Consider the following 26,135-nt stretch of genomic DNA (forward strand, 5'->3'; position numbering starts at 1 on the left):
GACTTGTTTTTTTAGCATCTTAAAGAAACATACATAGCTTTTTGGCAGCTCCACATCCTTTGAGGTCCACAGTGCTGAGCTGTCTTTTTGTCTTTTTCACACTGAAAAGATGGAGAGTAACCACTGTGGATGTCTTCTATCCTGAAACATTCATGGAATTCGATTTCTCTTGTCTCTCCCAGATGAAAATAGCAGCTGTTTATCAAATTGTGATGGTGCTAGGAGTCAAAGATGGCACTCCGGTCTCCTTAATAACATTTAAAGTCCCTGTACAGTGGAAATCAAGTTCATAACCTTATTAACACACATATGAGGTTTTCTTTTACCTATAGCCTATCATGCAAGAAATAAGTAGTCGGTTCCTTGGCTGATATTTTCCACTTTGAAATCGTAAGCCAGTCTCAAACACGTGATTTCAGACAGGGAGGGTTTCTGATATCATAAACCTAAGGAGCAAATACCATCAGCTTTAGAGAAGGGTTTTCAAGCTGCAGGCAAGCAGAGGAGGGATAAGTGGATATAGAGGTGAGGAGTAATAGGATATGCATAGATCTGTGCATACTGAATGATGGCAAAAGTATAGAGTTAAGTCTAAGCCACTTATAAGGCATTAGGGGAATATTTATTCTTAAATAATAAATTATTAGTGTGTCATTTCATGAAATTTTGGGGTTTTAAATGATGACCGATTAGGGATTTTAACAATTTTTATCTCCAGATTTGGAAACTCCAGGTTTCATTTATATTTTGCTTATGTTTTTGTTGTTCCTTAGAGTGGAATTTAAATTAACGAAATAAATATGATGGGTGCTCTGTGACATTTACATAGCTTTCTGTCATTGGCAAGTCAGTCATTCCTAAAGCATGTACTCTGAAGGTTAATGTGAAGGTAGGGCTTTAACAAACGGTGTTCCACTTAGTGTGAGTGTGTGTCACTCTGCAAAGGACAGGTGCCCCCTCCAGGGTGTGTTCCTGTCTTGCGCCCAATGATTCCGGGTAGGCTCCGGACCCACCCACACCCAGAACTGGATAAGCGGCTTTAGACAATGAATGAACAAATGTTTCACTTAAATATATTTGCAGAGCTATGGATTAGTAATTGCCAGGAAGTGTAAGCTTTGGAAGCAATTTTAGAACTGCTGAGTTTTCCAGAGAAATTAACCTTAATAAATAAAGCCTTGGGTAAATGTAAATAAATAGATAGACCAGACTCAAATTGGACAGACATTAGTATGTTCAGTGGATTTTTCAAGTTTTATTTTTCATTAGAAAATAGTGACCAGTAGTGTAAATATTATCACTCTAAACCACAAAATGCTGCAGAAATAAACAAGAATCGTTGCATCAGTGTAGTCTGTTATCTTTCAAGCCTGTGGTCAAGTACTCCCAGTGACATCAGTTGTCCACCTCTGTTTTTAACTCTTTGGCTTTGTGAGGTCATTTTGTCCTATAGGGCAAATATTGGGTTTTCCTTTGTTTTCACGCGGATGATCTGAATTGTCCTATATGGCAAGGTTGAAGCAGATCACTGACCCCTTGTTCTGTACACACTGTTGAAGACAGATAAGACTCTGACCAGATTATTCTTTGGTCAACAGGGTCCAGAAGTGTATCTGTTGCTTTTTCACAGATTTCATATAATGATCAACTCAAATTCTTCACACTTGAAGATGTAGCATGGGGTTTATCACGTTTTCTTGCATCTGCCTTGTTTGTAGAGTTATCCAAGTTACCTTTTGGTAAATTACAATGGAGATTGTCTGTTTCTACTGCTCTCAAACACTTTAAGTGATTGTGACATCTTGGCTCAGGGAGGCCAGTCCATATTTCCTGCAAAGATTCTATGTAGATTTGCAAAGTTGGTTGTTTTATTTATTTTCTTTTTCCCCAGCAATTCCTACTTGACAGCTTCGCACCCTTTCAGACCCATAGTATTGAGATATCTGAGGATACTGTGAAAAGACAGAAAAAGGCCTAATTCAAAAATGTCTATATATTTTCTCATTCCTCCCAAAAGTGAAATAATTTAAATATTATGCACTGAATGAACTCAAGCAGCACTGCTTTGTCTGATCTTCTTGTACCAGGGCAACACACCCCACAAAGTGCTCCTGTACAGCGCCCTCCATAATTATTGGCACCCCTAGTTAAAATGTGTTAAAAGCCTTAAAATAAATTATTTTTTTAAATTACAGAAGCATAATCTCACTCTGAACAAAATGAGGAAAAAAGCAACCTTCAACTCAAGTGAAAAAAAAAATAATAAAAAATATTAAAGAAAAAATCCTGACTAAGAAATAATTATTTCTTATAAAATGACCTGTTCCACAATTATTTGCACCCTTAACAATTTCTTGGAAATAAATGTATTTTAACCATTTATGTCATTTCTACTGTAGTGTATAAAGTGGATCAAAGTATCTAGGAACCTTTAATTAGTTATTCATCACTTCCTGTTTCCCTGGGGTATAAATATGGTGTTACACAGAGGCCTATCCCTCTTACTCACTCTTAAAGATGGGGAAGACAAGAGAACACACTATTCAAGTAAGGCAGATGTGTATCATAATTCAGGCAATGGCTACAAGAAAATAGCCACTCACCTGCAGATCTGGAACTGTGACAAACAAGCCCGGAAGAGGACGCAAGTGTATCTTGCCTCCGTGCACAGTGAGAAAGATGGTAAGAGAAGTAAAAAGTTCTCCAAAGCTCACTGTAAGTGAATTGAATCAAATGGTAGTATCTTGGGGTTATGAGATCTCCCAAACAACCACCAGGTGCTATCTACATGCCAACAAGCTGTTTGTGAGGCATGCACGGAGAAAGCCTTTTCTGAGTTATACTCATAAGCGTAAACGGGTGGAGTTTGCCAAGCGGTACTGGGATTTTAACTGGGACCGTGTGCTTTGGTCAGATGAGACCAAGATAGAGCTTTTTTGGCAACAAACACTCTTAAGTGGGTCTGGCGTAACACCAAGGATGAGTACACAGAAAAACAGCTCATGCCCACTGTTAAGTATGGGGGAGGATCGGTGATGCTGTGGGCCTGTTTCTCCTCCAAAGGACCTGGGAACCTTGTAAGGATACACAAGATCATAAATGCTTTGAAAGGAAGTTGTATAAAGTACAAACACCAGGGGTGCCAATAATTGTGGCACACATGATTTCATTCAACAGATTTATTTCTTAATGTGTGATTTCTCCGCCCCCCCCACCAAATAAAGGCACTTGAATTAAAGCTTAGATTTTCCTCTTTGCATTGTTGTCCTATATTAAAAATTATTATTAGAAGCCAAAGAACACTTCTTAACCAGGGGTGCCAATAAATATGGAGGGCGTTGTATGGGCAGTAAAATGGACAATGTGTTTAGATACAATATAGGTGTTCTTAATCCAGTGATCATTCAGTGTGTTATGTATAATATAATATTTTATGTATAGAGGAGGATATATTGTAAAAGAAGAGCTCTGTAGTACAAGTTCAAAGGTATAAAACTAGTGCAATCACTTTAATGGAAATTGTCACCATAAACCATGACTGACATGAAGGCCATCTGGCCAGTTACATGCATCACTGATTAGGTTTGAAGGGATTTGGAGGTGAACTTTACTATGTCCAGTCTCAGAGATGTCAGAATTATAAAATCGTAAAGCATAAATCAGTGGCTTTTTCTAATTAAATCAAAAGCCATACTTTGCTACTGCTAAGATTTTTATACAGTATATACACTAGGTGAATCCAGTGCAGAACTACTGTATCTGCATTGTTTCCCCTCCTTCCTCACTAAAAAAACAATCCCACAGTCCTCCACCCCACACTGGTGTTTCCTGTCTGCTGTAATACAGTAAATCAGCTGCCCTTTTAACACACACAGGCCTCTGTTTGTTCTGTCTCATTTGTGGCAACACATCATTGTGTGTTTGGTGAAATTATGGGATGTGACGTGTTTAACCACTTTTATTTTCCTGCTTCCTTCAAAGTCATTGCATATCAGAAGTCTGTAAATTAAAATGTTTTAGAGATTGTTCCCAACTGTGGGGTTCTGTTCTGGGGTTATTTACTAAAACATTCTCTGTCCTGTTTTTCTGGACACATAAAATCTGTATTAGAACTACAACACTGACACAGACACAGCAGTGCTGCTGGAGTTTTTCAACATTTTGCTCACTCACTGTTCACTGTATTTGACAAATCCTGTTGGTCCACCTTGTAAGACCACAATGTTGGTCATTATCTAGTCCTTCATCAGTGGTCACAGGACGCTACCATGTGTTGACACTCCAGCAGCACTGCTGTTCCTGATCCACTTGTATCAGTGCAACACACACAATCACAGCAGCACAACGCCACTGTCACTACAGCACTGAGAATGATCCACCACCTAAATAATACCTGCCCTGTGGGTGTCCTCACCATTGAAGGCCAGGGTGAAAGTGGGTAATAAAATAAGCAGAACAATGGATAGACTAAAGTCTTTATTTGTAGAACTAATATGTTATATGTATTGACAGTGTCGAAACAAGGAGGTACAGGCGGCACGGGTGGTGCAGCAGATAGTGTCAAAGTCACACAGCTCCAGGGACCTGGAGGTTGTGGGTTCAAGTACCGTCCCAGTTGACTGTCTGTGAGGAGTTTGGTGTGTTCTCCCCGTGTCCTTGCGGGTTTCCTCTGGGTGCTCCGGCTTCCTCCCACGGTCCAAAAACACACATTGGTAGGTGGATTAAAAAGTGTCCGTGTGTGTGAATGTGTGAGTGTCCTTGTCGCCCTGTGAAGGACTGGCGCCTCCTTCAGTCCTTTCTCCCAATGAATCCTGGTATCCCACCGCGACCCTGAACTGGATAAACGGTTACAGATAATGAATGAATGAAACAAGGAGGTCATTTTGATATTATGACTGATCTGTATGTTTTTTTCCTGTTATTCATGTTTGGTTTAAATCCAAATGTGTAACTTACTTAATATGTATTATATTCATTACAGCTGAAAAGAGGTGAGTTTTTTTTTTTAGTAATAACTAGAAAAAAAATAACTAGCCTAGTCATTGCTAAACAATGCTTATTGCTCCCTGTATTCTAGTAGAGAAATGAGGCTCGACTAGTTTCTGAACAACGTCTCATATGTTCTGAGATTATTTCATAACACGGATGTGATTTATTTCCACAGAAACATATCTCATTCACATGAATGTAGTGAATGAGGAGAACTGAACATTAGCACTTTGAAAAAACACCATGATGGCAAATAAACCAAAGATCCATGTGTTTATGGGTGCCCCTCATCCTTCATCAGTGTCTAACAAGGCCCTAGAAAAAGAGTCATTTCAGTGGAACACTCTAGAGCTTTGCTGGAGTCAGAAAGGTCTGAGGCCCAGGACAGAGGCCAGTGAAGACCAGTCACATTTTGAGTGTGATGGACACACCTCAGATGATCAAGGTGATTATGTTGAGAACATTGATAAGCTGAAACCCTCCACAGTTAATGAGAAGCAGAGTTTTTTAGGTTGTAATGACGCTAGCAAATCAGCATCTGAAAATGATTCTACACCTTCAATTTGCACATCCTCAAGGGCAGAGCAGGCACATCCAGAAAATGACTTTTGCCCTGGTGTGGTTACTGAATACCTGGACAGCTGCTTCCCATCACCACAACCAGGTCCATCTACTGACCCTACTATCACACATCCACAGTCAAACTCTGCCATCTCTGTGGAGACTGAATATTTAACCATCTGGACGAGGAGCCAAGGTTTACTCCTGAGAGGGGGAGTGGTTAAACAACATGAAGTTGGCTCCCTGGGAACTCCTAGATCTCCCCAGGCCTCACCAAAACAAACACATTTAGCATCGGGGACACCTAGATCTCCCCAAACCTCGCCACAACAAACACCTTTAGCTTCTCTTAGTTCCCCAGACCTCTACAGTCCAGAGGTCAGCCCAAGTCAGAGAGGTCTTGGGGGAACACTTCAAGGTTCAGTTGAACTTTTCAATACAAGATGGAGTCATAGACACCAAGAAGGAGGTGTGGGTTTAGAGAGCACACCTGATGGGATTTTGTGTTCTCAGACCAACCCTCCAGGCCGCACTGAGGCGGCTGTGGAGCAGGAAGATCCTGGACTACCTGTTAGCTCTCCAAACTATTCTAAGAAAACCTCTCCAGCTCCCAGCAGCTCTAAACGGGCAAGAACATCTCCAACAGCTACCAAAGGGCAACCCAAGATCGGACAGAAAAGTGTGATTCCACTGTGTGGTCCCACCACACTTCTCTCTCGGTGTAGGAGTCATGGTGTACGTTATTCCATCTTGGTTGCTGTGGTGCACCCCTGCCACCTCAAGGAGATCAAGGTGAGGGCTGGAGCATCTGCTGGATCCAGTGTTCCGCTGGCTTCTGTGATCGTTACAGACCAGTCAGGAGTGGAGATGAAGGTGGTGCTGTGGAGGACAGCAGCCTTCTGGGCCCTGACAGTTTATCCAGGAGACATAGTGCTCATCTCAGGTTAGAGGCATCACACAGATCTTGAATTTAAGTTTGATATTAAAGGCATTATCAGATATATTTTAAAAACGTGAAAAAGCTGGTACTACAGATTTGTTCCACTGATCTGTAATAGTGAGAATAGAGCTTCTGTTTTGCTACTCTGTGCTCAGCACTGCAGAAACACTACTATTAGCCCTTTTACACCAAAAAGCTCATAAAGTCATACATAAACGCATAAAGTCAGAACAGAGTCATGGTTTATCCACTGTTAACAGCAAGTTCAGATCATAGTGATATATGACGCATGTGTAAATGAGGCAAAATTGTGAGTGGTCCTGCATCAGAAAAAGTAAAAGAACTTGACTGCCGTAGGCCACAGTCATTTTCCAGTTTCAAAACGAAAAGTGTACACAGTGTCATTTGGTTCACTGGTCTTTTACTCAGCACATCAAGGACAATATAGCAGCAAATGAACCCATCCAGCTCCATTGAATGATAATGATTATTATTTGAGGTTTTGTGTCGTTCTGGAGGTTCTTTAGCTCGTAGAACAGTGCGGTAAAATGAAATACAGTCTGCAACTATAGGGTAGAGCCCAGGAGAAACGCTTTTTAAGCACTGTGTTTTACTTTTACAGATGTGACGTTGCATGAAGATAAATGGCGAGGAGAAACAGTACTACAGTCTTCCTACATCAGCCGGCTACTGAACCTGGGCCAGGTCACTCAAACCCATATTCCACAAGGTAGAATAAAGTAACACATTACTTATTAATCATTACTGTGGGCTCTGCTGTAGCTGCGGCTGTCTTTCTAGGCGCTGTGGTGTCATGAGTTTGTCTTGGTATGGGTGGGTTTTTTTTTTGTCTGATATATGTTATAAATGCTTTCTTTTCCTAAACACTGGTTATATTCAGCCCCACAGAATGTAAATATTCACACTCTGCGCGCATTGTGCAATCATCTGTATGAGAAGTGCCCTCTGCTGGTGTCTCTTCCTCCTCATGCTGGGCAGGACCTGGACTCCGTCCCCTTCGTTCGACTCTCCTCTCTACGGCCTGATAAAATCGTTCATGCACTGCTCAGAGTCAAACATGCCAGGACGATTGCAAGTAAGTAATTCAGTGTCTATTCACTCAGAATGGCCCGGTTCCCACCTGGATTTAATATCAGATTATGGTGGTCAGATCTTCATCCAGTCAAGACATATTACATACATTTCATTTCATATAAATTGAAATGAAACATAATTTTTCATGTTACAATGATCCAACTGAACTGTACAGAGGTTATATTTTAATCATTTAAAGACTGTAATGTGCAGGAATGCAGTAATGATTAAGGAATATGTGATATCCCAGTGCAAAATTCAAATTAATCTTTGTGGTCCGTGACTGCCATCCATATTCCCCAGCAAAGTTTATACAGGGCCTATGCCTAGTGCATACTGTCCAGTGCATCAGCCTGCTGTATGGATTTGTTTGGAAGAAATATGTTTTGTAACCTGCCCTCAAAGACAAATGACCCATGGCAGTTTTTTTTTTGAGATACCTGTAGAGGAGAGTGTGTACCTGAGGGCATCACGTTTTGCAAGAAAGCATATACCTTTCTAAATTAAATTTGCTTTCTGACTCCATAGTGTTACTTGTGTAACATTAGCAGCTGACATATACAGTCAGTGTTTTAAATGTGTAAAAGTTTTAATGTAAGTATGTGTTGTTTGTCTCTAGCCTGGCGTGATGGGGCTGAGGGTGTATCTCGGACAGGCAGTGTGTTGAAAGCTGTGTTGAATGTGGAGCAGGGAGACAGCATGCCGGGTGCTGTGGTTTTGTGGGGCTCTGCCCTGGCCTGGTTACAGCGTTTACACAGCAACAAAGGTATAGAATGTTACTGATTGTAGGAATAGTTATTATATAATTTTAACTGAAATCTTAATTTGTGTAGTTTTCCATTCAGCTCAAATTTGGATCCACTATAATTCATGCAAAAGGAACCCATGTAAATAATTTGTAACAGTTTAGAAATAACATATTTCATTTAGATGCTATTTGGGAGTTCCGCCTGCTGCTGGTGAAACAGGATGTGACCTCAGGCCTAATGGAGCTTCACTCCACTCCATGGAGCTCCTGTCAGCCTCTCTTTCCAGATGACCCACGATGCAGAGAGTTCTACAACAAAGCCTTCGCACACAGAGGCAGCAGTAGCTTTGAGATTGACCTTCACACTCTCCTGTCCCAGAAGTACACAGGTGAGGAGATGGTCCATATGGAATGCATATCAAACATGGTTCTCAGAGCCATTCTTAACTCACAGCTGATCTTTCTGCTCTCTCTACCCATTAGGTGATGTGGAGCTGAAAGTTCAAATCTCTGCTTTCCGGTTCCAGAGCAGCCCGTCCCAAGACACAGTGCAGCTACTGGATCAAAATACTCCTTTGGAAAGGATTCTGGAGGTTGTCTGTGGTGATATCACTTTCCCTGGCTGTGGCCTGTGCTGTGCTGAGCTAGACACAGATGAGAACGGAATCTACAGACCCTGCTACCCCTGCTTGCCTCACACAGGAGTACGCCGCTATTACAGGTACCAACCATTTCATAGGCATCTCTTTCTCTGTGTAAGTCTCTTTCTGTTTTTCTTTTGATATTCATCTGTAGGCTTATTAGGGACTGCCTCTAATCTCACAATTCATTTTCAATGAATCAGATTATTCAGCATTCAATGAATCAGAGGGCAGCATGGTGGTGCAGCAGGTAGTGTCACTGTCCACAGCTCCAGGGTCCTGGAGGTTGTGGCTTCAAGCCCCGATCTGGGTGACTGTCTGTGAGGAGTTTGGTGTGTTCTCCCCTTGCCCACGTGGGTTTCCTCTGTGCGCTCTGGTTTCCAAAAACACACGTGGGTGGGTGGATTGGCGACTCAAAAGTGTCCATAGGTGTAAGTGTGTTTTGCCCTGTGAAGGACTGGTGCCCCCTACAATGTGTGTTTGAATTTAAAGTTTTTTTATTTTTCAGAACATATTTGATAAAGATATATAGAGACAATGTTAATCCTTATAAACATGCAAGACCTGGAAGAGCACCAGCATTTTTAACATCAGATAAACAGTAATTGAAGCTTTCATCTTTGAGGTAAAGGATGCAAAAAATAAAGGCTTAACTAGAATTATTAGATAGTTGCATATGTTATTCATGTACTTTGTTCCATTCGTGGTTCATTGAGGAACCCTTGGCAAATATTTCATCATCTTCTCTCACATGAGTTCCATATGTGCATTTCTAGGCCAGTTGTCCTGACTGTGAAAGAGGGAGAGCATCAGGTGTGTGTGCAGGTTCCACCCATACTCGTACAGAAGATCCTGCTCAACACCTCACCAGACAAGCTTAACAAGTCAGTAGGTGAGGCATCAGAAGTACAGACGTGCAGCTCTTCATCTTTCTACTCCTCCTTGAGCATCTTTTACATCTACATGCAGTGTATTTTGGTCTTTAACAGGAAATAGGGTATTACCAGTTATGAGCAAGCAGAAAAATTCCCTTATGTGTGGAGTTTATACTTTTATATTTTGTATACTTTGTGTGTGTGTAAATTTAAAAACATATGTGTTACTAAATATTTATATATAAACACATTGGAAACGCATAGCAAAATGGAAGCAATAAATCTAGATTTCTAATGGTTAAATGTTTTTCCATACTAATGTCTTCCCACAGCTCCTGCCTCAGAGGAGAGGTTTATCCATATTCTAGCGAGGAGGATCCACTCCATACTTTCCAATCCAAGAACCACATTCCACCTGACTGTCCGAAGTCATTTTGAATGTGATGAAAACGGCATTCCTACTGCTCAGAATTTCTTGTTGTTAGATTTCAATTCACAGGAAGCATGAAGACATTGTTGTTTGATGCAGTGGCTTGCATCATGAAATTCATTTTTCTTATATTTATTTAAATATGATACTCACCTGCAATCAATTACATTTTCAAATGATTTATATGCTGAGCCTGTATATATGAATTTCATGCATTAATTTTGCACTAATAAGAAACTACATTTCCAGAAAAGTTGGGATATTTTGTAAAATATAATAAAATATTTGATTTATTAATTCTCTTACGGACAAAAACACAACAAATATATCCAGTGTTTTTGCTAACAACTTGTGTTTCGTTAATTTAGAACACATTTAGAATTTGATGCCTGCACCACGCTCCAAAATGTTGGGACCGCTGTGTTACATGACCTTTCCTTTTAATTATATTAATTAATCAAATGGGAACTAATGATGATTGTTAAAATTTTGCAAATTTTGCAAGTCTCACAAGAACTTAGCTGCTTAAAACTCCTTTGCCCTTGCCTGATTCTCCTGTTCATGATGCACCATAGGAGACAGGTCTGGACTGCGGGCTGGTCAGTCAAGCACAGACAATCTGTGTCTAAAAATGCATGTTGTTGTAGCACATACAGAATGAGGCCTGAATGACTGCTGAAATAACCATGGACTCTTCTGAAAGAGACGTTGCCTTGATGACAGCATATGTCTCTAAATGCCTCTCTAAATAGCTGCCTACACAAGAATGGAAGGTTCTTAAATATGAATCACCCACACTTTGGTCACTGATGCACCCCCACCATATCATGAGAGATGTTGGTTTTGCACCTATTTCTGATAACAGTAAGAATGGTCCATTAATTTTGTCTGTAGCACAGAATCTGACATTTTTTATTAAAACAAGCTGAAACATTGACTCTTCTCACAACAGCATGTTTTCACTGTCTTTTGGACAATCTGAGATGAGTCTGGGCCCAGAGAAATCAACAGCTGTTCTGTATGACTTTCCTCTTGCATAATAGAGTTTCGGGTTTTGTTTCTTAAGTGACAACAGCTTTTTGAAATTCACCCAAGCCCATTTGGCTATGTTTATCAATGCCATCTGGGGGCTTGAAAGTCATGCTCATTCCATATTTGTGTCTAACCTTATGCTACATGGACTGGTAGTTCTTAAAATTTCCTGTATCATTTCACAATATTAAATATGGTGATGATATGACGTAAATCCTTTGCAATCTTGCATTTTAAATTGTTACTTTTGTACTTCTCTCATGAGATGGCATAAAGTGAAGAGCAATTTTGCTTGCACATACTGATGATATGTTGAAATCTCTTTTTAATACATTTTATATTCAACTGCTTACAGTGTAATGGTTCAATAGTGTGACACAAATTTATTTTACTCTTATTTTGCCCGTCCTAATTTTTTTGGGGTGTGTTTCAGGTGTCTAACTAAAATTAGTCTATCTTTACAAAACAATTGTACTATTTTTAGGTAAATAATAGTTGAAGAAAATTAAGAAAATATCACTTCTTGTTGTGTTTATTGCATGTTCCAACATTTCTGAAAATGTGGTTTGTAAATTGGCTCTGCTCTCATGTTGTTTAAAGAGTGTTTGATATCTTACTGCACAGGAAAAGTGTGAGGTTTCAATTCTGCCACTCTATGTTAATGTGACATAACCTTCTTTGAAGTAGTAAGCACTTTTGCACACCTTAAAAACTGAACTGACTCCTGAATTTATAAGATTGATGTTTCATGTGAACTTAAACTAAAACATTGGTTTGTTTGATTTGCATTAAAATTTTATTCTAATCTTTAAAAATGTTTTGTTATTAAATATTTAAGGCAGATCCATTTGAAAAAAAAAGTATACTTCTGATATATATGTGCAGGAAAACTTTGTAAAATTAACAAAACAGTTTCTGTCTCTGTCACACATCTTTATAGTTATCTTATTTCCACATGATGTGCTCCTAAACTAACTGAATCACACCCCACACCCGCTAACCAAATTTTCTTTGGAAACCAGAAAGCCTGAGAAGGATAACTCCAAATGTTATTTATTTATTTATTTATTTAATGAGTCACAAGGGAAAAAAAATAACAGTGGCTTGCAAATTACAGCTACTTGCAAAATCTGTATAGATTTTATGATCCTATGATAGCCTCTTCTTATGTGTCAGAGCAAAATGTAAATGAATAGATTCTACTGGAGGTTGTTGTTAGTGCTTTGTGTTGAAATGCAAGGCATGATTTTTTTCATGGGGTTATTTGTTGTTATGTTGCACTTGAACCTTTTGCTAAAGATCCCTTAAAGAAGTTTAGGGAAATAAATATAGTGAAGTCACTGTTCTGTAGCTTTATGCTAATGCTAATGAAATAAACTGTGGTGATTTATCTAGTAGCTGCAAGTCAAGACAGATAGAATACTTGTAAAGTTATAAAATTGATTCATTGCCTTGAGGATTGTCAGTTTAAAAGACATGGCTGAAATTTGTGTTTAACTGTAGCTCTTATGGTGGATGTACTTATGGTTTCGGCGGGAGAGAGCCTATATGTATTTTACACCCCTCCACTGGTATTTTGCATTGAACATAGCTCTGTAAAGTTCATATGCAGGTGAACCAGACCATCCTGTTTTAAATTTCCTGCATCACACTTGCACACAGTGGGTGGCACATTAAAAAACTCTCTTCAGAAAAATGACATATTTATAATTTAGTTCAAAGAAAATAATTTGTCTATCAAAAAAAATCACTTATCTATCAATACACAAGTATTCCCTGCCTCAATCTCCGCTTACACCTCTGCAGCTCTTCCATAGCTCGAAAGACATCCCCACACATTGAAAGGATTGCTGTCAATGCTATGCATGCTATTTCTTCTTGCATGTTTTATTTATTTATTTGTTTTGCTTTGTTTTTTAAGAAAAAGTAACATGACCTATTAAAAGGGTAAAACTTGAGTTTCCCAGTAGGAAGTGACCTAGATAAATTCCCAAATTATAAAGGCAATGTACACATTTTTGTCCAATATCACCAATGCATAATTCTGTGAGACTTTCACATTAAACTGTACTGAAGAAGAAGCCACATTTACACGTTATTGCAGTAGTAAACATACTAGGAGAAAAAACAGCAGTGAATTTCTGCTAATTTGAGTTTACAATCGTATGCAAATGACCTTCATACATGCCGCTCTTTGCGGGCCAATCAGAAGCGCTGATTTTGGGCCACGTGACTGCGGAATTCCCCCACAGTGCGGGGCTTTCCAGCGCTTATGGCAGCGTTTGAAGCCACACGTCGAAAACAGCCAGAATGAACACGGAGCTTCGAGTTTTCTAGACTGTGTTTTCGTCGGTTTTTATAACTCACCGTTTTTAAAAAACTTTTCTGCTCGTCTTCTGTCAGGGTGGCGGGCGGTGACTCAGCAGTCGGCCTTTTATTTTCTCAAAGGTAAGAACAGCAGGTTTAGTTAATGTATGGGTCATTTCAACGTTATTGTTGCATGTTTAACACTCTCTCAGAAAACATATTCCACGTACCACAAACAGGGTCTGTTTGGTATTATATAATGTAGCTCTCTTCTTAAATGCAGCTTTATTGGAAAGGCTCTTACTGCAGAATTATATTAAGGAAGACTTGCCTTCAGTGATGAACCCAGATGAAGTCTCTATTTTTTCAGACAGGACGTTCTGGACAGAAGTGCTAAATAAAGCGTATTAAGTGAATTAAACTCTCAGCTACCTCCAATACTACACAGTAATCTAGTAGTAAAACGACTTAACTCCCCATTTGAACTGCAGTAGAAAATCCATCATCTGTCAGTAAATTAATTGGATTAAGTTTCTAGGCATTAATCTTTTTTGGGGATCATTTAAATCTAAAATCAATTGCTCAAGCTTAAAATTGAAAGGAGTAGTCATCACCAAAGCAGCTCATTTGCATGACCACTTGCATAAAACCTCATTTAATTATTTATTTTAAACACTTATGAGAGAAATATAAAGTTGTGATAACAGTATTTTTTGCAGCTGGCAAGTGCCCAATCCTACATATCTAAATTACATTTTTCTAAATTCACACTTAAGTATTTTGCTAAATAGAATGTATTCAGATCTCCAAACTAGCTTAAGAGACCACACATTGTGAAACAACAAGATGGTATTTATGCAATGGACTAGAATTCATGCAAGTGAAGAAATGTTTAACCATTTGAATTTAAGTCTGAGTAGAAGGCACAGATCTGCATTTATGCCACACTCATTGTCATCTCGGTTATTTGTAATATTTATAAATGTTTAAAATATATAAAAATGACTGAAACTTTGCTCATGGTGGCTGTCTGCAAACACTGAGGTCAGTGATGTTTTCGGGCAGTTTGTGATGAGCTGTTCGAAGGTGAAGCCTGGAAATTCCCACCGAAAATCTGCTGCATTTCTTGGAGTTAACACGCTGTTTTCTTGAGCTTACTTGTGGGGCTGAAGGGGGAATCACATCCACAGGAAGAAGCATGAGTTCTTAAAGTTTCTTTTAATTTCAGCCAGCTCAGTGTCTCCAGGCTCACTTCAGATGACCGTATGTCTTGCAGCATGGCTGGAGCTTTGAGGTAAGCCACGGCGCTCATTACATCAGATTTAAACATCTCATACCCTAAAATGTTTTTTAAAACTCTGTCTCTAAGACGTGTAAAGATTTCACACTTATATCAGCTGTAGAGAATTTTTAACGGATCTTTAAAAAGAATTAAATGTTTGTTTTCAAAAAGAATAAACAAATGTCTAGTGCTGCATCGATTGCTAACTATAACTTAACCCTTGAAGAATCATTTTTTTTGTTTTTGAGTGAACAGTAAACTCTGGTGATGCATGAACTGTATCAGTATTATAAGTTATTGCAGACCTTAAAGAACCTATTATAGTCTGCTAGCATCTTTATACTGCTAATATACCTGCAGCACACAACATTGGGAGTGAGTGGGCACTTGGCTGGATATGTGTTTTAATCCATTTTTATCCAAAGCAGTTGATAGCATACGATTTTACACTGTATTAGGGACTGTGTTATGGCTCGTTATTACTGCAGACTTTTGCATATTTTGGACAGATTCAGGGGTTTAGTTCATGAAGAGTCATGTGATGGTGATTTGCATAGAAAAAGCACCTAAAATCAAATGTTGACGTAGTATGTTACCTGTAATGTCTGGAGGGAAGACAGCAGTTGGTTTAGTGCTCATTCAGAGTGCTGAGAGACTTCCCCATTCTTGTCAGCATCGCCTGAGAAAGAACCTTGTGCAATCCCACTTTCCTGTGGCAAGACGTCAGAAAAAAAGAACAGCTCATTAGAGTGTACACTGTGTACTTGACCTCTAAAGACTAGTGAATCTGAATAGAAACCTTGGGAAAATACTATTTTTTTCTTTCCATATGAATCACACAAAAGTGTCAATTAATTCTTAGTATCACAGAGTAAGTCATAAAAATTTTTTTTGGGGTTTGGAGTTGGGTAAGCTGCCAAAATATTGGGGGGCAGTCCCTTCAACTTGTGTTAGTTTTATTTTCTACTCACCCTCAAGTTGCAAACTGACAGATCAGTCTTCAGTTGACTAATTTAGTGAGACAGAGCCTTTCATTCACAGAGAAAGAGATTCATTTGAATAAATTCCACTTAAGTGGAGTTTTTTCCGTGCTTCCTGTTAAAGTATTCACCAAGTATTTGGTCCATTTGTTTGCTGTACGCTTCTCATTAACTTCAGCCAAAACTCCCTTCAGGAATTTTAGGTAAATCAAAACTGTTGTCAAGGAAGTTGTGGGAATATGTAAAGATGTTCAACCGGAAAGTTTTGTTCATGAGGCAGCACAGGCTTTGTGTTATGGCTCTGTGTTTGTGTAGGTTACTGCATCTGACATCAGAGGCAGCAGAGAGCTGGTATTCTTGGGGCTTTCCTCGCTGTTTGTTCACTGCCCCACTTCCTGGAAGTAACGCAAGCAAACGCGAGCCAGAGAGAGGGAGAAGGAGAAAGAGAGATAAACCACTATCACAACCGCATATCCTTGTTCTGTCTGCTGAAAGAGAAACTAAGTTCTTTGTAAACCTGAAAGCAAGCTTGTCTCCATTTTGTTTGTCAGGTACACCGAGGCAGCCTCTCTTTTTGTGTCATTGCTTAGAATAGTAAGATGGGGGAAGGCAGTAGGAATTTTACTGTGGCCTGAGCTCACTCTGAGATTTCTGATTCACTGCGATGACTGTATTAAGCTCATGATCTCTAGGGGTTTTCAGACTCTCGGTTTAGTATCTTTTACTAACTGCTGAATCTTCTCTCATGCCACAGCATGGACGAGACGCAGTACCCAGTGAAAATATTTGACAATGAGGTAAGACTATTATTTAGAATCTAACTTGCTACTTCATCTATGTCGTAAGGCACTGAGGCTGTTACTCAGAATGTGGCAAACTGAATTTTAAATGTGACTGCCCCAACTGTTTGATGCAAAATTGTTGCAGCAAGTAATCTGCCCATAGACAAAAGCATACCCATTTATTATTGTTTGGACCAAAAACATCATGGCAGCTTATGGCTAGATTTTATGTTGTTTTTGATGCTCTCAGATTTGGGTGGTTTTTGATGACTGACGCATGTTGACATTTTATTATGCTCCATTTCTCTCAGTGTGCGTCAGTCTGAGAAACAGTCTGCAGTTTATACACATTGATCTTTATTGCATTCTGTCAATGTTTATACAAAAATAGTCTTATCTTCACATTGAAATGATCTCTTCCAGTTCATGATGGACATGCCCTTCCAACATTTGATGCAGTCTTTTGAGATTAAGAGTGAGCCCTATGTTCCAGAAACAGGTGAATTGATCTCGTTTGTGTTTTTTTGCAGGAGCACTATAAAATGTAAAAGGAGCAATGACATTTTGGTTAAATGTGTTTCAGTGTGATCTGTATGGTCTAATTCTTCCTAGACAATGTATGATAATGGCATTTTGTTATTATTTCAGTTCATGGACCTTATTTACAAATCATCGAGGAGCCTAAACAAGTAAGTTAAGATCAGTCTTCTTAAAGAGAAGTACAGCTCAACCAGTCAGCGATTGTGGTATAAAATTAGGCCGTTCAGAGTGGTTTGATGTCAGAAGCAGCATATCAGGCCAAAATTTAATCTCAAAACTTGTGAAACACTTTTTCAGGCATCAGCCATATATTTGTATGTAAATTATTACCATCTCTAAATTGTTACCATCTAACTTTAGAGGATTTGTAAAACTGGGATTGTCATGGCCATATTCCTTTAGATTATAAGTTTGGCCATATTTGTTATTGCTTTGCTGATGAAATATTTCGTTATTACCACAACAGGAATAGCTAGTCTAGGACCAGTGTGTGACTAGGTTGTTTCAGTAAAACATGTGACAGATTTACAGTGTTACAGAAAGTGCCTTGTGATATAAGACAAGGATGATATTGGCTTAAGATCAGGGGAAATTCCAGTGCTTTCTTAGAATGATTCCTGGGCATCACCTTTAACCCTTAAAACTGTAAGGACATATAGTATGTGTGTAGTGACGTACATTATATGTTCCCACACGCATCACATTCTAAATATTAACAAAAACATGCAATTTTGTTTACTATATTTTAGTTTTTTTATTGCATATCATTCTTTAAGTGAGACCATTGCTCACAGAGTAAACTTATCCATTTTTAAATGAATGAACAATGCTGGTGTTAAAATTACTATTGAGAAATTAGTTGTACTTTCTGTATTAAAATAATACTAATAACATTAGAATACCTAGAGATGTAGGGAATTAGTATGTGAGCATACTATAATTTTACTTATATGTGCCTATGTGTTGCGTTAACAGAGAGGCTTTCGTTTTCGTTATGAATGTGAGGGACCATCCCACGGTGGTCTTCCAGGAGCATCCAGCGAAAGAAACAGGAGGACATATCCCACTGTTAAGGTCTGTATTCACAGCTCATAGATATTATACGCATTGCTGTCACCACACAGATTGTATTCAGTTTAATTAATTTCTATGTAATTTCTGGCAGGGTGCACTTGGTTGATTCTTAGTTTTTAAACCAATACCAGATTTTAAATCATAAAAATAAATTCTGGCTTGTAGTAAATAGCATTTACTCAGATGATTGAGCAGAGCCTTTGTGTTTTGAAAAGTGTCATGTCCCTTTTTTTAGGTGAGTAACTATGTGGGTCATGCTCGTGTGGAGGTACAGCTTGTAACACACACCAATCCACCTCGTGTTCACGCGCACAGCCTGGTGGGAAAACAATGCAATGAGAATGGAATGTGCAGCATTGACGTTGGTCCCAATGACCTTACGGCACAGTGAGTCTAAAGAGAAACGTCTTTACTCTGAACTAATATTAATATGCAAAGACATGTTCAAAATTTTCATTATCACATATTTCCATTCTAGCGCCATTAGCTGGTCAATAACATTTGGATTATTATAACGTGAATTTTGTTCCTCTGCCTTTCTGTAGATTTAGCAATCTGGGGATTCTCCATGTGACAAAGCGAGGCGTTGGTGATGTACTGACAAAAAGACTGAGAGAAGAGAAGAAGAGGATGAAAGAGCCTGGATACCATTTCACTGGTGAGATTCTCAGCTTCTATTTGCGGTGAAACGTAATTATTCAACTGTGACTTTCCCTTTTTCTTCCTCTTTTCATCTCTCACTCTTAAGTTATTTCAGTTGCTGTTTTGTGCACTTTAATGCACTTATAAACACAAGAATACTTTTAAAAAGTGTCTATATCTGAGTATATATTTACTGAAGTCAGATAATTACTGAAAATGCTTTTGCTTTGCAATCTTGAGTAATTTAAAATAATAATATTATCAAAGCAACTAAATATATAGCAACTAATCTTGGTCATCATACGAGTGAAATGAAGAATGTTGTTAAAGCAGAATTATTCTCATGGTCAAAAAACCATTGGTCTTATTAAGACACAGGCAAATTTACATGTTAATGTTATTCTTGATTTTAAATCTCGCAGATGCAGAGGAGCAGGCTATTGCAAGAGAAGCAAAAGAGTTGGGAAAGAACATGGACCTGAACATTGTGAGGTTAAAGTTCACAGCTTACCTTCAGGACAGCAATGGAGGGTTCACCAGAGCTCTGAAGCCTGTCATCTCCAACCCCATCTACGACAGCAGTATGTTTCCTTTTTCTTCAGTTTAGACTTTAGTAACTGAAACTGACCACACTACAGCTCAGTGTTTGAGGAGTAACACTGAAACACTTCATCCTTTCCAGAATCTCCCAATGCATCAAATCTAAAGATCTCCCGCATGGACAAAACCTGCGGCACTGTGATGGGAGGGGACGAGATCTTCTTACTGTGTGACAAAGTTCAAAAAGGTAACGCTGTTGGAAAACATTCAGGGTGTTGTTGGATACCAAAGAGGGTATTGAATGTCTAACAAAGGTTCAGAATATATAAGGATTGGATTCTAATAGGTTCAGAAATTAAATGGGTAATAAAAATATGAAAACGAAAGGGTAGAGTTTCAGACTGTACGTTTAAACTGAAAATGGCATGGCATTTTGTTGTATTATGGTTATATATATATATATATATATATATATATATATATATATATATATATATATATATATATATATATAATAGTAAAAATAGATTTTACTTTCATCTAAATCGTTCTTTTTATTTTTTGAGCAGAAACAGATGTTTTATTTTATTTTTGGTAAATCTGTTATTCGTTCAGTTGGTGCCAAATCAATCCCTGTGCCTTTCTGTTTCCAGATGATATTGATATTCGTTTCTATGAAGAGGATGATGAGGGAGGCTGGGAAGCATTTGGAGATTTCTCACCGACAGATGTTCATAAACAAGTGCGTTTCCACCAAAAGAATTCATAGAACTGATGTTTTTTTTTAATGTTTTTCTGCATATGTCATTATTAATGCCCATTTATTATTAGTCATTTTAAAAAGAGGGCTAGTTGTGACCAAGACATACTTCTAGGTAGTTTTTAATTTCATGTTGGAAAGTACAGAGGATTATCTAGTGTGTTGCATGAAGCCGATGACTGATACAGGATCTGTCTCCTCCCTCTTCCAGTATGCCATTGTTTTTAAAACTCCTCCATATCATAAAACGGAGATCGAGCGTCCCGTCACAGTGTTTCTGCAGCTCAGAAGGAAGAAGGGTGGCGACTGCAGCGAACCAAAACAGTTCACTTATATCCCACGGATTCAAGGTCAGTCCCTGAGCTCTGAAGGCCTGTAGACGACGGATACATTAATTTTACACCTTTCCTTTATTTTCATTTTATTTTATACTGATGATGTTTGTTTTCTACTCAGATAAAGAGGAAGTTCAGAGGAAGCGGATGAAATCTCTGCCTCATCAGTATGATCACTGGCGTGGTCCACAGGGAGGGCCAGGGAGTATGGGGAGAGGAGCAGGGGGCTTTGGGGGTCCTGGAGCTGGTGGTGGAGGAATGGGCGGAGGTAAGAAAGCTCATTTGGAATTTTTAACTAGAAATGAGTTATATTTTAATATCTGGAATAGCTGAAATTATTTTTGAAGATATTATGTTTATTTTATCAGCATAGTTAAAACCCATGAAGCTGCATATCATCATAATCATTGTATATATTTACTTGCTGCCACATTTTTCTATAAATAGTTGCCACTAGATTTGATTTCACTGAAAACATTTCTTCCAAAATCTAACATATAGGTTGGTTTTGTCATGCTTTTTGAAAGTTTATTTGATTGTACTTTGCCTTGTTAACTCTGCTGCAGGTTTCCCGTTTAATCATCAACTGAACGGGTCAGGCTTCTACCCTGGGGCCTGTGGGGGTTTTGGAGGAGGGGCACAAATGTCGGGATCTTCTCCGCAGGAAGGAAAAGCTCAGGAGCAGCAAAGTAACACACAAACTTCCCCAGCATCAGCAGAGCAGCAGCGTATTCTTCAGATCGGTAAGTAGAGACAGAATAAATGGTGAAGTGAAGCTTGATGCATAGCTTAAGCACTGTATATGAAATTATTGCTCTATTAATTTTCTACTGTCATGTTGTTTCCCCATGTGTTCAGCTGTGGCCCTGCAGAACCGAACCACTGCAGCAACCAAGAGAAGTGCCAAGGTCCTGCTGGAGTTCTGCAGCACGGGGGATGTGCGTCTCCTGCTGGCCATGCAGAGACACCTGTGTGGGGTCCAAGATGAGAACGGAGACACGTGAGTCTCTTCATACCTCTTCAGTGACCCTAGCTTTGATAAGTCAATAATTTGAGCTGTTTTAACTGTTCGATTACAGTCGTATTCAATGTTTCTCATCACTGCAGATTTTTAAAAGAATAATTGGTATATTATTTATAGCAGTACCAATGTCTTGCATTAAATTATTTATTTTTAATTAATTTGTTTTTCTAGACTTTGCAGTGTGGTTGATTTGACCCTTATATTCACTCAAACTTGTGTTCCTGGGTCTCCAAACATTTGGATACAACTTCTCGATTTTCATAATTGCTTTGCTGTAAGAAACAAAGGAGTTTAAATCGAGTCGTGCAGGTCATGATTAATTTTGTGTTTACTGTGTTTTTAGACCTTTACATTTGGCCATTATCCACCAGCACTCAGCAGTGGCCCAGCAACTCATTCAGACCATCATGAACACCTCTCAGAACAAATTCATCAACAGTTTCAACCACCTCAGCCAGGTACATACCATTTACCAACTACAGAATTCACAGTAGATTCTTGGTATTTTAAGAATATTTATTTATCCAATTATTATTTTTAAAATCCTTTTTGTATTCTGAACATTGACAAACAAACTCTCAACTCTCTGCTGTCCAGACTCCTTTGCATTTGGCTGTGATCACAAAACAGCTGAAGCTGGTGGAGTTGCTACTGAGGGTGGGTGCTGACCCAAGCTTGCTGGACAGAGATGGCCGGACGGCTGTGCACCTGGCCGCTTACACTGGGGACGAGACCATGCTGAGGGTACTGCTGGGCATGCTGGGAGAACACCTTGCCCACCTCGTTAACACCGCAGACTTCTCAGGTGAGTTTTCAGCTCCGGATGTAGCTTCTTGGTTTCTTAATGAGAATTAGAAATCAAATCATGAGACCTCTTAATATTAGAAAACTTTTCACAATTCATAATGATGAATGGACCAAGGGAAATGCCCAGTATTATATTTTTATTGTCAATAATTTACAATTAAACAGTCGTCTTCTGAATATGAATCTGAATATGTTTTTGCCCCTTGATGACAGGCCTTTTTCCAGTTCACCTGGCTGTGAGAAAGGGAGGAGAACGGTGTTTGCGTGTTCTGGTTGAAGCTGGGGCTAAGATCAACATGCCCGAGCAGAAGAGCGGCTGCACTCCGCTGCATCTCGCTGTGAAGGAGAACCTGTTCAAAGTGGCCTGTACTCTCATCACTGAGGTAACGACTGCTCCTTCACTCGCTAGTGTCTTTCACAGTAATAGTATTTAATTTAAAAATGAAAAAAAGAATACAGCTTTGAGTTTAGAGCAGCAGCTTTGGCTGGATTCTGACCCTCTTTCTCTTGCAGCTGAAGGCAGATGTTAACACGCGTACATTTGGAGGAAACAGTCCTCTCCACTTGGCTGCCAGTCTGGGCTCCCCACCTCTCTGCTCTGTGCTCATAGCAGCAGGTTAGTGCAGATGTTTCACTTTCATTCTCCTATTATGAAGTAGAAAATATCAAGGTTTTAGGGGTGAAGCAGTTATGTTTTTAATGATAAACAAAACATGTTGTGATTAAATTTACTTTCTTTTAACAAGCAGGGGACATATATGACATTTATTTAAAGTATTTTAGCAGCTGTTATGTGTGTTTTTTGTACCGTGTGGTGGCAACGCTCCTTGGATAACCTTACTATTGTGATGCATTTTATAAATACCATGGTAATTCTTAAAAAAAACTGAGTCTTATATTGGTAGGTTACTTTCATTCCTAACAGTTTCCTTTCATTTTGATTTGTAAAATGTCAGATAACTGATACCTAATCTGTTTTCTCTTCAGGTGCTGATAAGCGTCTAGAAAATGATGAGCCCCTCTTCTGTTCTTCATCCTCCTCTGATGAGGAAGAGATGGGTGAAAGCAGAGAGGATGAAGAAAGGCTGATCCAGAGAGATATGGTCAAGCAGGTACAAGAAATGTCACTATCGTCACAGCCATGCAGAGTGAACCCACGCAAGAGGCCAGCGGCTGGACACACTCCCTTCGACCTGGCTAACTGCCAGAAGGTTAGATAATGCTTACACAAAGTCTGGATACAGGTCACACTGACTTAGTGAAATACGATTTTTATAACGAAACCGATCCACTATCCCACACAGGTTAAAGATCTATTGGACGGCAGAACGAGTCCGAAGCCAAGTCGCCATTCAACCAAGAAGACAAAAAAGAGCCATGAGGATGGTAAGCTAAGTCTCCAGCATTAGCTGCATTCCAGTCATTCTTAACTAATCGGCTGCTTAATCCAAGCCTTTTGTGTTCATTTGTGTGTGCAGTGGGCCAGTCTCTGGATGATGAGATGGTCAGCAAACTGTGTGATATACTTAACCAAAGCCAAGTGCCCTGGAGAGACCTAGCAGAGAAATTGGGCATGCTCACGCTGGCAGATTTATACCAGGAAAGCTCCTCCCCGTGTCAGAAACTCCTAGAAAACTACAAGGTGAGAAATTCTGATGGGTTAAGAGTTTCTGTTCACTGTGTCCGAACAAATAATCGACAGATGCTCAAAATATCTGGGCCATCAGGTCTTGGGTTGAGACTTGGGTTAGTGTTAGGTCACTCGCTCACAAACAGTCCAGCCACTTAGTGTCCATAAAATGTTTCTTAACGTGGTGAAAAATCATTTTAATTCTGTTATGAGTTGTTTCTTACAATATAGAGTGTAACACTGCTACTGAATATGTTCAAAAAATAATATTCCAGTTACATTTAATACATATTCAGCTGAATGTCGGCCTGAATTTGAGCATCTTCATAGCATCTGTAATGAACTCTAAGTGTTACTGAAAACTGGTCTTTTATCCATTTAAAGTTCAGATTTCTTACTCTGATTTGAGAATAATGATTTAAGTAATTACTTTTGTCAATTTATTAAGCATAAGTATGAAACATATAAATGAATGAATGAATATACAAAGAATTCCAATTGCTTTTACAGTGTGGGGATGTTGTTTTCTGAACATGTTTCTGATGTGTGTGTGTGTGACTCTAGATCAGCGGTGGTCCCGTGGAGGGGCTGGTGGAAGCACTGCAGTCACTCGGACTGAATGAAGGGGTCACACTTCTTAGAGCAAGCCAACCCAGAGAGGACAAACATAGCACAGGTGAATATCACAGTGAATGAGTTAATCCTCCCTGAATCATGTCTCCAAGTACATACATTAATATTGATATCTGTCACGCACCAGAACATACAGTCAGACAAGTCTGTAAACATGTGGTGATAAAAAAAATTAATTAAATTAAAAAGAAACAGGAGCGGCACTGGTGCTGCAGGTAGTGTCACAGTCACACAGCTCCAGGGGCCTGGAGGTTGTGGGTTCGAGTCCCACTCCTGGTGACGGTCTGTGAGGAGTTGGTGTGTTCTCCCCGTGTCCGCGTGGGTTTCCTCCGGGTGCTCCGGTTTCCTCCCACAGTCCAAAAACACACGTTGGTAGGTGGATTGGCGACTCGTGTCCATAGGTGTGAGTGAATGTGTGAGTGTGTGTTGCCCTGTGAAGGACTGGCACCCCCTCCAGGGTGTATTCCTGCCTTGCGCCCAGTGATTCCAGGTAGGCTCTAGACCCACCGCGACCCTGAACTGGATAAACGCTTACAGTGAATGAATGAATAAAAAGAAACATGATGCACCTTTTCTGAACAATCTAACAGAACATCAGACACAACATCCTTCATGTTACAAAGCTAAATTTCTCACGTTAATTTTTTACTGCTTGTTAGAAGAAAAAAGTCAATTTCATAAAATAATAAATAAAAGTAACAGTTTTAGGAACGTATAAATTTTTGTACTTGCATTGTATCTGTTCATTTGAAATGGCCACTATTTTCTGTAGGACTGACTCTCTTCTCTTCTCTTAGACACGACAGTGGACAGTGGCTTCGGTAGTCAGGAGGCGGAGAGTCCAGCTATAGCCAACCACTGACCAGCTTGATTCCAGGGCGAGAAAGTTGAAAGTTTTGAACTTCTTAGAGTTGATGCTTGGAGATCTTGGACAGTTGTTTTCCTTCAGCTGATGACAGTTCCCAAACGGAGACCTGTTTTTTTTTTTTTTTTACTTTCTACGTTTTGGGAGAGCTAAGCTACGTTGAAGACATTGTTAGATATGTTTTACTGCTTTCTCTAAATTCATTCAAGAGGTAGGAGGAAACGTGCAAGTACAACTTGGCTGTCTGAAAAAGGTTTACACCTTGAGAATGGTAAATTTACAGACAAATGAAAACAGGTAAACATCTGTTAATCATTAAACTCGCAGTATGAAGAAAGCTAATATGAACAACATGAAAAGCAGAGATATGAGGGTCTGAATGATGACATATGAGAGAATATTCATTTTCATTCTCAGATGCAGTGTCAAATAGGCATATTTCGTGTTTGTCAGATGATTTATTTTGTTCTGTTGAATTGCAAAAGCTTATTTAGAATATTACTAATACTGTGTATTTATGACATGCTGTGCAATAAATCTGTGCTTTGTGTTTTTGATAAATTGCGCACTTATGCATTGTTCTTCCTCGTCATTATATTTTCAAAAATATTTGCCTCATCTGG

At 39.2% G+C, this 26,135-nt stretch overlaps 2 protein-coding genes across 4 annotated transcripts; both read left to right on the forward strand.

The window, feature by feature from the left end:
- Positions 1-4,518: 4,518 nt before the first annotated feature.
- shld2 (shieldin complex subunit 2) lies at positions 4,519-12,078 on the forward strand. Of its 2 annotated transcripts, XM_066678697.1 has the most exons (9): positions 4,519-4,712; positions 5,165-6,493; positions 7,113-7,220; positions 7,392-7,586; positions 8,205-8,351; positions 8,516-8,722; positions 8,817-9,054; positions 9,751-9,866; positions 10,182-12,078. In XM_066678697.1, the coding sequence occupies exons 2-9, from the start codon at positions 5,233-5,235 to the stop codon at positions 10,355-10,357; spliced, it is 2,448 nt and encodes an 815-aa protein (XP_066534794.1). In that variant the 5' UTR covers positions 4,519-4,712; positions 5,165-5,232; the 3' UTR covers positions 10,358-12,078. The 2 variants fall into 2 exon arrangements, with proteins under 2 accessions (XP_066534794.1, XP_066534795.1); XM_066678698.1 differs by lacking the exon at positions 7,392-7,586.
- A 1,493-nt stretch (positions 12,079-13,571) lies between these two features.
- nfkb2 (nuclear factor of kappa light polypeptide gene enhancer in B-cells 2 (p49/p100)) lies at positions 13,572-26,083 on the forward strand. Of its 2 annotated transcripts, XM_066678695.1 has the most exons (24): positions 13,572-13,759; positions 14,847-14,912; positions 16,635-16,677; positions 17,086-17,161; positions 17,311-17,351; positions 18,178-18,276; positions 18,512-18,663; positions 18,822-18,934; positions 19,341-19,499; positions 19,601-19,705; positions 20,112-20,200; positions 20,430-20,568; positions 20,675-20,821; positions 21,120-21,296; positions 21,412-21,553; positions 21,921-22,035; positions 22,175-22,382; positions 22,598-22,767; positions 22,898-23,000; positions 23,372-23,595; positions 23,689-23,770; positions 23,863-24,026; positions 24,579-24,690; positions 25,445-26,083. In XM_066678695.1, exons 2-24 carry the CDS (start codon positions 14,884-14,886, stop codon positions 25,507-25,509), a joined length of 2,754 nt encoding a protein of 917 aa, XP_066534792.1. In that variant the 5' UTR covers positions 13,572-13,759; positions 14,847-14,883; the 3' UTR covers positions 25,510-26,083. The 2 variants fall into 2 exon arrangements, with proteins under 2 accessions (XP_066534792.1, XP_066534793.1); XM_066678696.1 differs by lacking the exons at positions 13,572-13,759; positions 14,847-14,912 and adding an exon at positions 16,414-16,431.
- The last annotated feature ends 52 nt before the right edge of the window (positions 26,084-26,135 follow it).

This window comes from Hoplias malabaricus, chromosome 8, assembly GCF_029633855.1.
Source record: "Hoplias malabaricus isolate fHopMal1 chromosome 8, fHopMal1.hap1, whole genome shotgun sequence".
Lineage (NCBI taxonomy): Eukaryota > Metazoa > Chordata > Actinopteri > Characiformes > Erythrinidae > Hoplias > Hoplias malabaricus.

What these genes read in the sequence shown, in the direction of transcription:
- nfkb2 (XM_066678695.1), top strand. Translation starts at nt 14,884, where the DNA reads ATGTCTTGCAGCATGGCTGGAGCTTTGAG. An exon ending in TGGTGGAGGAATGGGCGGAG is followed by an intron (nt 20,822 to 21,119) that starts GTAAGAAAGCTC and finishes ACTCTGCTGCAG; the next exon opens with GTTTCCCGTTTAATCATCAA. An exon ending in GTTTCAACCACCTCAGCCAG is followed by an intron (nt 22,036 to 22,174) that starts GTACATACCATT and finishes TCTGCTGTCCAG; the next exon opens with ACTCCTTTGCATTTGGCTGT.
- shld2 (XM_066678697.1), top strand. Translation starts at nt 5,233, where the DNA reads ATGATGGCAAATAAACCAAAGATCCATGTGTTTATGGGTGCCCCTCAT. An exon ending in TCAAACCCATATTCCACAAG is followed by an intron (nt 7,221 to 7,391) that starts GTAGAATAAAGT and finishes GGTTATATTCAG; the next exon opens with CCCCACAGAATGTAAATATT. An exon ending in GGAGTACGCCGCTATTACAG is followed by an intron (nt 9,055 to 9,750) that starts GTACCAACCATT and finishes GTGCATTTCTAG; the next exon opens with GCCAGTTGTCCTGACTGTGA.